The 11,516-nt window shown below is 47.4% G+C and overlaps 1 protein-coding gene across 1 annotated transcript; it reads left to right on the top strand.

The window, feature by feature from the left end:
- The first annotated feature begins 7,346 nt into the window (after positions 1-7,346).
- Positions 7,347-11,192, top strand: LOC120987298. The gene is made up of 3 exons (XM_040415875.1): positions 7,347-7,593; positions 10,054-10,448; positions 11,100-11,192. The coding sequence occupies exons 1-3, from the start codon at positions 7,347-7,349 to the stop codon at positions 11,190-11,192; spliced, it is 735 nt and encodes a 244-aa protein (XP_040271809.1).
- The last annotated feature ends 324 nt before the right edge of the window (positions 11,193-11,516 follow it).

Genomic DNA, 11,516 nt, shown 5'->3' with positions numbered 1-11,516 from the left:
CAAATAAATTGGATGTAATATATTGTAGCAATAAAACATGGGTAAAATATATATAATGTGGTACACTAAAAATGAAATAAATACCAATAAGAGACTCTAAAAGGATATAGTGGGAATGTTTAAAAAATACATGTGGAATATGGGGAAAAACGCGGCTAAGACGTCGCTAAAATATAGTAGTCCCGGGTGGATGTAAAATATGTGTGAAATAGCTGAACTGGAAAATCAATAGATCCTTGTGTATCTTGGGGCGGGCAAGTTGGAAAGAAGGTATATGGAGTGTCCTATGTACTGGATGGTGATATTATAAAAGGAGGGGATGGGGGCATACAGGAAGGGAGGGACTAATTATTGGGGCGGGGTTAAAGGAGGAGGGATATTCATAAATTAATTTCAAAGGCTTCGTTTAGGCCATATGGATTAAGGCAATTCAATTTGTATATCCAGAACATCTCGCGTTTCCTCAGAGTCTGGATAACATTATATCCGTTTGATCGGACTTGTTCAATCGGAGTAACCGTGAACCCGAAAAAGGAGCCTTGGTGGCGGACAGTGGCATGTCTAGAGACGCTGTGTTGGAGGAACTTCTTCTTAACATTGGATCTATGCTTGTTGAGCCGATTGCGCAAGGTTTGTATAGTGCGCCCTACATAGCGGAGGTTACATGGGCATGTGATAAGATAAATGATGTTCGATGATCCGCAGTCCAAATCATCCTTAATTACAAAAGATTCGTCATTCCGGCCCAAAAAAGATGTAGTGATGTTTAGGGATCTGCAGCATAAGCATCTCGGTTGATTACACCTATAGCTCCCCGGTGTCCTGGAGCCGACTGGTCTGACTACTTGATCCCGTCTACTTTTCAGTTTACTTGGTGCTAACATATTTTTCAGTGATCTTGCTCTTCTAAAAATTAGAGAAGGTTGTTTGGTTAATTCTATATTCAGAAAGGGGTCCTTTTTCAGTATATACCAGTGTCTGGACAGGACTCTCCGGATATCCGCATGGTTACTATTATAGGTAGTTAGGAAATTAGTGTTACTGCGTTTCGTGTCGTTTTGTTTCTTGGTTCCTACCAGACATTCTGATTGTGTGAATGATTTCGCTTTATTGAAGGCTGCATCTACAATGCCCTTTTGTAGGAACCTAGATCGAATTACCCTGCTTTGTGTGATGAAGTCATCATCTCTAGAGCAGTTGCGTCTAATTCGCTTGAATTGGCTAAACATCCCATTAAGCAATTAAAGGAATGGATAAAAATGGAGGCAGAGCAGGCAGACACTCGACCACTGAGGAAGGGAGAGTGAATCTACCCGTAACGCGTATGGTGAAACAAGTGATGTACCTGCATTGAAAAGCCTCCGATAATACTGTATGGCCATACAGAAGAAAATCTCTACAGTAAAGGATCAACTATTCTTATCGTCGAAAACTGCACCAAAGGAAATTGCGGAACAGAGTGGCAACTCCCGCGATCTTTGGAACTCCCGCAAAATTTAAACCAGCTTGCTGTATGGAGCGACTGAATAAGCCGGCAAACATTTAAAGCTCCATTGAAGCAATAGGGAGACAGCAGACGCTAGACGGTAAGCCAAACATCGATTTAAAGTTTTCTTCGATTCAAAGCTCATATCGACCTTAAAGGGATATGCTATAAGAGACTTTTCACATTATCAGGATTCCTGTGGACACTTTATGAACATGTTGCGCTCCCAGTGAATACACCTACAACATTTTCAGTGACATTCAGTTTCCCAAATTGGGATAGAGCGCTAGAAGATAATACCCCCTCTTCCCAAATAACAGCATATATAAGATCTGGACAATACTTGAAGTTTTTTGGTGTGATATATATTATTGAATTTATCGACACTATTGAGTCATATGAATATAGTATCGATCATATCTACCACAATATGTGTGACTGTAATGTTGTATATTATTGCTACATTGTTCTTATAAATTTTATTACTTGTATTTTATGGGGATTTAATAAATATTTTCTGCACATGTCAATCTGGTTGCCAAGTGTATGAGTGCTCGCTCATTACTCTATTACTACATATATAATCTATAATCTCATGCAAATTATGTGGGGGATGTATGTAATGGACGGGGCCTTTCAACAAAATACTGAATGATGTTTGCAGTTTATGTATATATATATGTGTGTGTGTGTGTGTCTGAAACGTAGGAAATCATCCGGTAACATCAAACATCTGTACCGCGCTGTGTGTATAACTATATATATATATATATACAATCTTAGCGAGGTAGAGATGTATGATGTAAGCGGATGATTTTGTACGTGTCACACCAGGTATTAAGTAATCATTTTTAAAGGGATAAAATACGGATGTAGTAGATTTAACACAGATGCTTTAGGAGACGTGTTATGTAAACAAAATGCAATTAAATGCGTTACGCGATTTTTTTAAAATGGCTTTTGTTTCAAGATAACACAATGAGTTAAGAGGTTGTGTGTTATCCCAACTACATCTGTACAGATTAGCAGCATAACTGAATATATACATTACATAGTGTTGTAGAGAGAGATACAAAAGTCATGTAAATTTTGTACCTGGACATAACCGTTCGCTCATCTCCTTTACAAGATTGGGCTTAAACCTCTTCAGATCGCACCACTTCTTCTGTAGTTCTCGATCTTTGTGCCACAAAGAGAATTTCATATCTAACTCCGCACGGAGAGACCTCAGGATGGCACGCTTCTCCTCTCTCTTCTTGGTAAGGGCGTATCCCCGCACCAACAAACGCTGCAAGATAAATATGCAAGCATATAATTCCAATTTTTTACATTCAAAGTTTTAAAACATATGTCTTTAACAAACCAGCAAAAAGTAGTTACGTCTTTAAAGGGGAAATCTTAGATTGAATGTTACCGTTATAAGATCGGATTGTATTGCGATTGTATGTGTGTGGGGTCTGAGTGAGCAATCAGATATTGGCCAGCTAAGCTGCGATGTACCTGTCTAGTGAAGTGACGGTACGGTATTGGGTGTGCAGTACTCAGCCCTGCAGGGTGAGCGAATGTGTGGTCACAGGGGTAGTTAACAAACCGAGGGTTGCTCTTGGTACTCACAGTTTTTATATACCCTGGGCAGGCGTACAGCAGTGATGGAGAGGTTGGCACATGGATCCTCTAGGGCACTCTCTGTGTATAGGGACCAGGCCAGGTGGTAGGTGAGGTGCCCTGGGTGTTGCAGGTTTAATGTGCCGGTGGCAAGATCCCTTTAAGTTTGTGACGCCAGTGCCGGTAACGGTGGCACACCGATTTCTTGTAATAATAATTGAGGAACACACGTAGCAGTGAACCAAAACTTCCGTTTACTGAACAGTTCAACTATTTACAGTCTTTAGTCAGTTCCACTTGTAAAAGGTTGTGACAGGCAGGCTTTATATCAAATGGCACGCAATGTTCTTGCAAGATACTCAGAGGAAATCACACTTACAGATCAGGCTGCACTTTTCCTCAGGATCCTGTCTGTCTTTCTCCAAGGCCCGTATGCCCTATTGCTGGCTTTATCCTTGGGTAGGGAAAAACTTCCTCTGGTATGTCTCCTTGCTGTAAATATATCCTTCAGCCCTTCAGCTCTCTGTTGGCTGGAATAAACTTGGCTCTGCACTGTACTTTTATAGGAACTAGTTTCTCAGGAGGAAGACTCTTCTCCTGGTGCAACTTCTGAGCTTCTTTTGCTCAGGAACCTCAGGCAGGCTAGACTGTACTAACTAACCTCCTGGAATATACTGCACTCCCCCTCTCCTGTCTGGGCCTAACTATATACAGTACAGACCAAAAGTTTGGACACACCTTCTCATTCAAAGAGTTTTCTTTATTTTCATGACTATGAAGGCATCAAAACTATGAATTAACACATGTGGAATTATATACATAACAAACAAGTTGTCACAGCCACTATCTCTGGCTGTGACCTTCCGTCCTTGCTTGTTCGGCGCCCCTCGCTGAAGTTTCGTTTCTGTGTGCTATTTGTGGTTCTGTATGGGTTAACTCCCCTGTGTTCCTATTAGGAGTTAATCCTCTGTCTGCTCCATAGGTGTGGCCTCTCTGCTGCACCCATGGAACCTGTATATAAGGCTGAGGTTTCCTCAGTTCTGGGTCAGCTCTCCTGGTGTGTGTTGTCTTGTCCTGCTCCTGTTTGTACTCACTCTCCCATGCTGCTGACCCATGGGATCCGTGTCTGTCTGTCTGTGCTCTGTGGGTTTCCTACTTGTTCATTCCCGTCCTCTTTGATGTCCTCTTTCCTGTGTTTCTGTTATCTGTTCTGTCAGTTATGTTTTAGTTACCTCGTGTGTATTCATGTCTCTGTTCAGCAAGTCCTTGCTGCACCATTCTTTGCAGTAGAGTGCCGTGCGCAAGGCCATGCAGTTTACTACTGGTGGAGCAAGTCCTTCTCTGCTCATTGTCACTCCTGTTTCCTTGCTATGTACTCCTGCTTGTGTTATTAGTTGCCCTGTTTGTATTTGCCTGTCTGTTATGTATGCCTATGTGCCGTCGGTACCTTCTGGTACCTGTTGTCCATTCGTTCCTGCTGTCACTGTCTAGTTCACGCTCCAGAGTGGACCCTGGCAACTTCCTGCTGCAAAGTCTAACCCTACCATCTGGGGCTCTAGTGAATACCAGGAGTTGCTTAGTCACGCCCCTCTGGAGTATTACTAGACAGTGGCACAGTGGGGGTTTTCTCCCACTGTGCTGACGGTACATAGAGCTCATGTTTTGTCTGTGCTGCCTTCCCTGGTTTTTTTTTGTGCAATAAACTCTTATGTGTCTGTACCTGATTTCTGTTTGTTTATTGCTTGACGACGTGGTGGTCTCTCCTGGGACCTCCTACTCGTGAGACAAGTGTGAAACAACTGAAAATATGTCATATTCTAGGTTCTTCAAAGTAGCCACCTTTTGCTTTGATTACTGCTTTGCACACTCTTGGCATTCTCTTGATGAGCTTCAAGAGGTAGTCCCCTGAAATGGTTTTCACTTCACAGGTGTGCCCTGTCAGGTTTAATAAGTGGGATTTCTTGCCTTATAAATGGGGTTGGGACCATCAGTTGCGTTGAGGAGAAATCAGGTGGATACACAGCTGCTAGTCCTACTGAATAGACTGTTAGAATTGTATTATGGCAAGAAAAAAGCAGCTAAGTAAAGAAAAACGAGTGGCCATCATTACTTTAAGAAATTAGGGTCAGTCAGTCAGCCGAAAAATTGGGAAAACGTTGAAAGTAGGGGCTATTTGACCATGAAGGAGAGTGATGGGGTGCTGCGCCAGATGACCTGGCCTCCACAGTAACTGGACCTGAACCCAATCGAGATGGTTTGGGGTGAGCTGGACCACAGAGTGAAGGCAAAAGGGCCAACAAGTGCTAAGCATCTCTGGGAACTCCTTCAAGACTGTTGGAAAACCATTTCAGGTGACTACCTCTTATAGCTCATCAAGAGAATGCCAAGAGTGTGCAAAGCAGTAATCAAAGCAAAAGGTGGCTACTTTGAAGAACCTAGAATATGACATATTTTCAGTTGTTTCACACTTGTTTGTTATGTATATAATTCCACATGTGTTAATTCATAGTTTTGATGCCTTCATAGTCATGAAAATAAAGAAAACTCTTTGAATGAGAAGGTGTGTCCAAACTTTTGGTCTGTACTGTATATTAGGGGGTGCCCTAGCTCCCTCTACAGCTTGGGAGGAGAAACTACACCCCTAATAGGCCTGGTACACAGAAATTAACATGGCATTACAATACAATACAAAACACCATTCTCCCACAGGAGGTGGGAGCAACATAACCCTTAGTAGTGCCCACCTTTACGTAGTGGAACACTACATGTGTAACACTGGTTTGCATCCCCGTGGTGCACCCTGGGTAACGCTAAATGAACCAGCAAATATGGTGAGACAAAGAAACCTCATGGACATAAAATATAATCTATATATATTGTGTGTGTGTATGGTATATAGTGTATGGTACCGTATATAGTGTGTGGTATATATTGAGTGACAGGAAAATGGACGTGCTATGTGCATGTGATAGAAATGTATCTGTTGTCCATACATACATGCTACAAACAGTGCTGTGAAGTAACAAGAATACTTAGTGCACCAATCTGTATTATCTACTCTTACCATAAAATAAAATAAAAATTCATAAGAAAAAAAAATATCTTATTCATATAGAAAATATTCATACTTACGAATATTTCGCTAGACTTGATCTACATCTAATAATTGTTCTGACATGCATGCAAAAGTACTGTAATACAGTGGGATGCGAAAGTTTGGGCAACCTTGTTAATCGTCATGATTTTCCTGTATAAATCGTTGGTTGTTACTATAAAAATTGTCAGTTAAATATATCATATAGGAGACACACACAGTGATATTTGAGAAGTGAAATGAAGTTTATTGGATTTACAGAAAGTGTGCTATAATTGTTTAAACAAAATTAGGCAGGGCACCACAAAAAAGAAAGGAAATGGCCGGACTGGAAGGGGGGAGAAAGGGGGGCCCCTAAGGGTAGGCCCACATGACGGGGGGTTTGGTTAGTGAGCCCCAGGGAGATTAGGATTGGGGTAGCAGGGGGTGGGGTGGATGCAGGGGGGTCGTATTGGTGGGTTTGAGCAGGAGGGGAGGAGCGTAGGGGTTAAATAGAGTAGGGGGACAGTGGACGGTAGCCATTTTGGTTACCTGAGAAAGCTGGCCAGACCTGTTGCAGAGATGGAGCAGTTGGAAGCGGCGATTCAGGAGCTGCGGGCGGCAGCAGCGGTCCACGGATCGGCATGGGCCCAGGAGCAGGTTCGGTTGTTGCTGAGGGGGGAGGCTGAGGCTCCTGTCTTGCCTCAGCCACCTTTAATACGGCCGCGGCGGGCAAGGCCGCCGGCGCGCTTTAGTCCTTCTTCATCCCCCCCTCGGGCTCAGCGCCGTGTCCGGAGCCCTTCACAGGACCCTTCACGTCGGGCGCCTCCGGTGCCAGCTGCTTCAAGGCCCCGACGTGGAAGGAATCCAATTGGTAGGCGGAGCCCCAGGGGTGGCCGGGCCCGGCCATCTCCTTCATCCAGCGGCAGCGGCGGGGGTTCTGGACCAGGTGCGGCGGGGGCCCCCCTAACTCCTGGCAGGGGGGTGACCGCCCGGCGTGGGAGGAATAGGCTGCAATACGGGGCTGCTGCAAGGGAAGGAGAAACGAGCAGCAGGCCCTCCGTTCAGTGTGTGAGGGGTAGCTCCGCCCACAGTAGCTCCGCCCACCGTGCCTCAGTTAACCCTAGCGTCCCTGGTCTGAGGCTGGCCAGGGGACAGGGAGAAGAGAGAAGATGCAGCAGGATGGATCCGGATTGCCCTAGAGAGTGCTGCCTTGCTGCTGACCCCAGCTCTGCCAGGAGGCAGAGTGAAGAGGAGAGCTCTGCCCCTCAGGATCCAGTCGTGGAGAGACGCATCGTCCCTGGTACCAGTGTTTCCAGGGGACAGTATGAAGATGGATTGGCGGCGGGATCCGAAGATCTGCCTCAAGGGACGGTTCGTCTGGAGTCAGGAATCGCGGCTGATGGGGACACAGCACCCAGGCAGCCAGGTGAGATTACTTGGGGACCGTTAGCGCAGGTAATGCAGGGCATGGGGGTTGGGGGAGGTAGTGGCCCGCAGGCGGATGTCAGCAGGGGTTTAGGGCAATTGTTGGGGGGTTTGGCGGGATTGATGGCTAGTTGGGGGGTGGCGGGGGGATCCCCTTTACAGGCGTGGGGTGTACAGGGTCCGTCGGGAGGTTTCGGGGTGGGGGGTGAGCCTCGGCGGGCATTGCCGGGAGTGGGGGTGTCAGTGCAGACGCAGGCGGGGGCTGAGGTGGAGGAGGAGACGGTGCGGGTGGACGATAAGGCAAAGGGAGAGGTGTATGTTTGCTTTGAGGGGCCTTTGGGGGCTCATTTGAAGGCGGAGGTGCGGGAGCGGATTTGGAAGGGGGAGTATGTAGAGATTTTTTCTTTGCTCCCCTTGGAGAGGTTTAATCTAGATAGGGCAAAAAAGGACGAGGGTAAAAAAGATGAAGAGGAAAAACGACGGTTCAGGTTGATTCCACGGACGTTTGCTAATTGGTTGCAGGCGTTCGCTATTTTGGCGAGTGTGATTGGGGAGAAGGCGCCGGAAAATTGTTCGGCGCTGTTTTGTTATCTTGATGCTATAGGCGAAGCGTATAGGGTTTACGGGGGGGTTGCCTGGTTGCGTTACGATGAACAATTCCGGCAGAGAAAAGCGGTGCGTCCAGACATAAGGTGGGATCACAAAGATATTGCCTTATGGCTGAGGGTGACGGCACCTGTTAGATCTGGGCAGCCCTTTCGGGGGGAAGGAGGGAGCGGGGGGTCTTCAAGCATGGCGTCGGCCTCAGCAAGAGGCTTGTGCTTTGCCTTTAATGAAGGAAACTGTAGATTCGGGGTTAAATGCAAATTTAAACACGAATGCTCAGGTTGTGGGGGGAACCATGGAGTGGCAAGATGCTTTAGGGGCGGGAAGCAGAAAGGGGACGCCAATAGCAAAGGGGGCGACGCCGGTCAGACTGGAAAGGATGGTGCCTTTTCTCGCTAGGTATCCGGATAGGGCAGCGGCGGTATTGCTTGAGGCAGGGTTTGGGGAGGGGTTTAGGATTCCGTTTGTACCAGGGGGGGCAGTGTTGTTAAAAAAGAATTTGCGTTCGGCTAGGGAGCATTCGGAGGTGGTGACGGATAAACTAAATAAGGAAGTGTTGTTGGGTCGGATGGCGGGACCGTTTCAGGAGCCGCCTTTTGCGGATTTGCGAGTGTCACCGCTGGGAGTGGTCCCTAAGAAGGAGGTGAATAAGTTTCGGCTTATTCATCACCTGTCTTTTCCAAAGGGTTCTTCGGTCAATGATGGTATTGACCCCGCACTTTGTACGGTGGTGTATACGTCATTTGATGCAGCGGTCGCGTGGGTGAAGCGATTTGGGGCGGGGGCACTCCTAGCAAAGACGGATATTGAAGCGGCGTTTAGGTTACTGCCGGTACATCCGGATTGTCACCATTTGTTAGGCTGTTTTTGGGAGGGGGGTTTTTTTGTGGACCGATGCTTGCCCATGGGGTGCTCTTTGTCATGTGCCTACTTCGAAACGTTCAGTTCGTTTCTGGAATGGGCTGTGATAGACTCATCAGGTTGTGCATCTCTGATTCACTACCTGGATGATTTTTTGTGTATAGGCCCCCCGGGTTCGCGGGTGTGTTCCTTGTTGTTGGAAACGTTACGTTCGCTTTTTGGTTGGTTTGGGGTTCCGTTGGCGGCGGAAAAAACGGAGGGTCCGGTAACGGTATTGAGTTTCTTGGGGATTGTGATTGATTCCGAAAAGATGGAGTGTAGACTGCCAGTAGATAAATTAGAGGATTTAAGAGGGAATTTGGTGAATGCCCAGAGGAAGAAGAAGTTGCAGCTACGGGAGCTTCAATCATTGTTAGGGAAACTTAATTTTGCTTGCCGGGTCATGCCTATGGGAAGGGTTTTCTGTAGACGACTGGCTAGGGCGACAGCAGGTGTGGTTTCGCCTCGTCACTACATTCGGCTGGGGAAGGAATTGCGGGCGGACTTAAAGGTGTGGTTGTCATTTTTGGAAAAGTATAACGGTCGCTCGTTATTTATGGGGGATGTGATGGACTCGTTTGACTTTGAGCTGTTTACAGATGCGGCGGGTGGTTCCGGTTTTGGTGCATTTTGTGGTGGCCAATGGTGTGCTGGACAGTGGCCGGTAGGGTGGTTTGAGCGCGGTTGGGTGAGGAATTTGGCGTTATTGGAGCTCTTCCCAATTGTGGTGGCGGTGTTATTGTGGGGGGACCGTTTTCGGAATAGGAAGATTCGTTTTCACTGTGATAACATGGGGGTGGTGCAGGCTATAAATGGTTTGTCGGCATCTTCGCCTTTAGTGGTACGGCTTCTTCAGCGGTTGGTGTTGGAGTGCCTGTCGCTTAATGCCTGGGTGGTGGCGGTGCATGTCCCGGGGGTGGAGAACTGTATTGCTGACGCCCTCTCTCGTTCACAGTGGGATCGTTTTCGTCAGTTGGCTCCGGACGCGGAAGCTACGGGCCTACCTTGTCCGGCTTGCCTGTGGGATCTGCTGGAGGAACCGTGAATGGGCTCATTCAAGCGTCGTTGGCGCCCGGTACGTGGGCTATGTATGTCAGAGCTTGGGATCATTGGGAGGCTTGGTGTGTGGATCTGGGGGCTATGATGGAGGATTTGGAGGTAGCGTTGTTGATGTTTTTGGGCCATTGTAAGGAAGAGGGATGGTCAGTTAGTAAAATTAATGGTTGTATGGCTGGGCTGGCTTTCGGTTTTAAAATGAGACGGATGTTTGATTTTACTAAGTCGTTTCTGGTGGTGCAGGCGTTAAAAGGATGGCGTAGGCTGCGATCAGGGGTGGACACCAGGAGGCCGGTATCGTTTGCGTTATTGTTGGAATTGGGGGAGCAGTTGAGGGGTGTGTGTAATTCAGTGAAGGAGGTCCGTTTGTTTAGACTGGCTTTTTCGCTGGCGTTCTTTGGGGCGCTTCGTTTGGGTGAACTAGTTTGTCCGTCGGTGTATAGACCGGGGGGGGTTGATGAGGGATGATGTGGATTTGTTTCCGGATAGGGTGGAGTTCGTTATCCGTAGATCAAAGACCGATGTGGAGGGTCGGGGTCATAGGGTGGTGTTGTTTGCGGTGGAGGATTGTGATATGTGTCCGGTCAGCTGTCTTCGGGAGTATGGTTCACGGGTGGAGGTGGGGCTAGGTCCACTGTTAGTTCACGCGGATGGGTCCTATTTGTCCCGTTTTCAATTTTCGGCAGTGTTTGCAAAATGTTTGCAGGGGTTGGGGCTGGATCGGGAGGGGTACTCCAGTCATTCGTTTAGGATTGGTGCAGCCACTGAAGCAGCAAGGCTGGGTTTGGGGGATGAGGTCATAAAACGCATAGGACGATGGGAATCTACGCGTTTTAGGTCATATGTTCGGCTGAATCGTTTATAAAAAAAAAAAAAAAAAAAGGGGGGGATGATATTTTGCTTTATGTTGGCAGTGTTGTTCTTGCATTATTTTTCTCGTTTCAGGTGCAGCACCCGCCCTGGTGTGGATTTTGGGACACTCCTATGTTTTCTGGGGGGCCGTTCGGGCAGCAGTTCGGCCGGACGGTCAGCAACTAGGTTTCGACAGGGCGTCGGTGGTGGTAAGATGGATAGGGCGCAGGGGCATGATTTGGAGAGGGGTGCTGCCGGAAGTGCATCGTTTTGCTCGGATGGATAGGGCACCTGACGTGTTGGTGATCCACGCGGGTGGAAATGATTTGGCTGCGAGACCTATCAGGGAGCTGGTGAAAGATATAAAATGGGACATGTTGCGGTTGTGGTCATTGTTCCCTGGGTTGGTGACCGTGTGGTCAGACATAGTACCGAGGCGAGTCTGGAGGGAGGCGAGGTCGTTGGAGCCAGTAAATAAGGCTCGGGTTAAAGTTAATCGGGCGGTTGGGC

Source organism: Bufo bufo, chromosome 1, assembly GCF_905171765.1.
Source record: "Bufo bufo chromosome 1, aBufBuf1.1, whole genome shotgun sequence".
NCBI classification, from domain to species: Eukaryota; Metazoa; Chordata; class Amphibia; order Anura; family Bufonidae; genus Bufo; species Bufo bufo.
This window is presented reverse-complemented; position numbering and strand designations above follow the sequence as displayed.

Coding starts and splice junctions, on each gene's coding strand:
- LOC120987298 (XM_040415875.1), top strand. CDS start 7,347: ATGGATCCGGATTGCCCTAGAGAGTGCTGCCTTGCTGCTGACCCCAGC. Junction 7,594..10,053: donor CACAGCACCCAGGCAGCCAG/GTGAGATTACTT, acceptor TCTCGTTCACAG/TGGGATCGTTTTCGTCAGTT. Junction 10,449..11,099: donor GGGTGGACACCAGGAGGCCG/GTATCGTTTGCG, acceptor TTCTCGTTTCAG/GTGCAGCACCCGCCCTGGTG.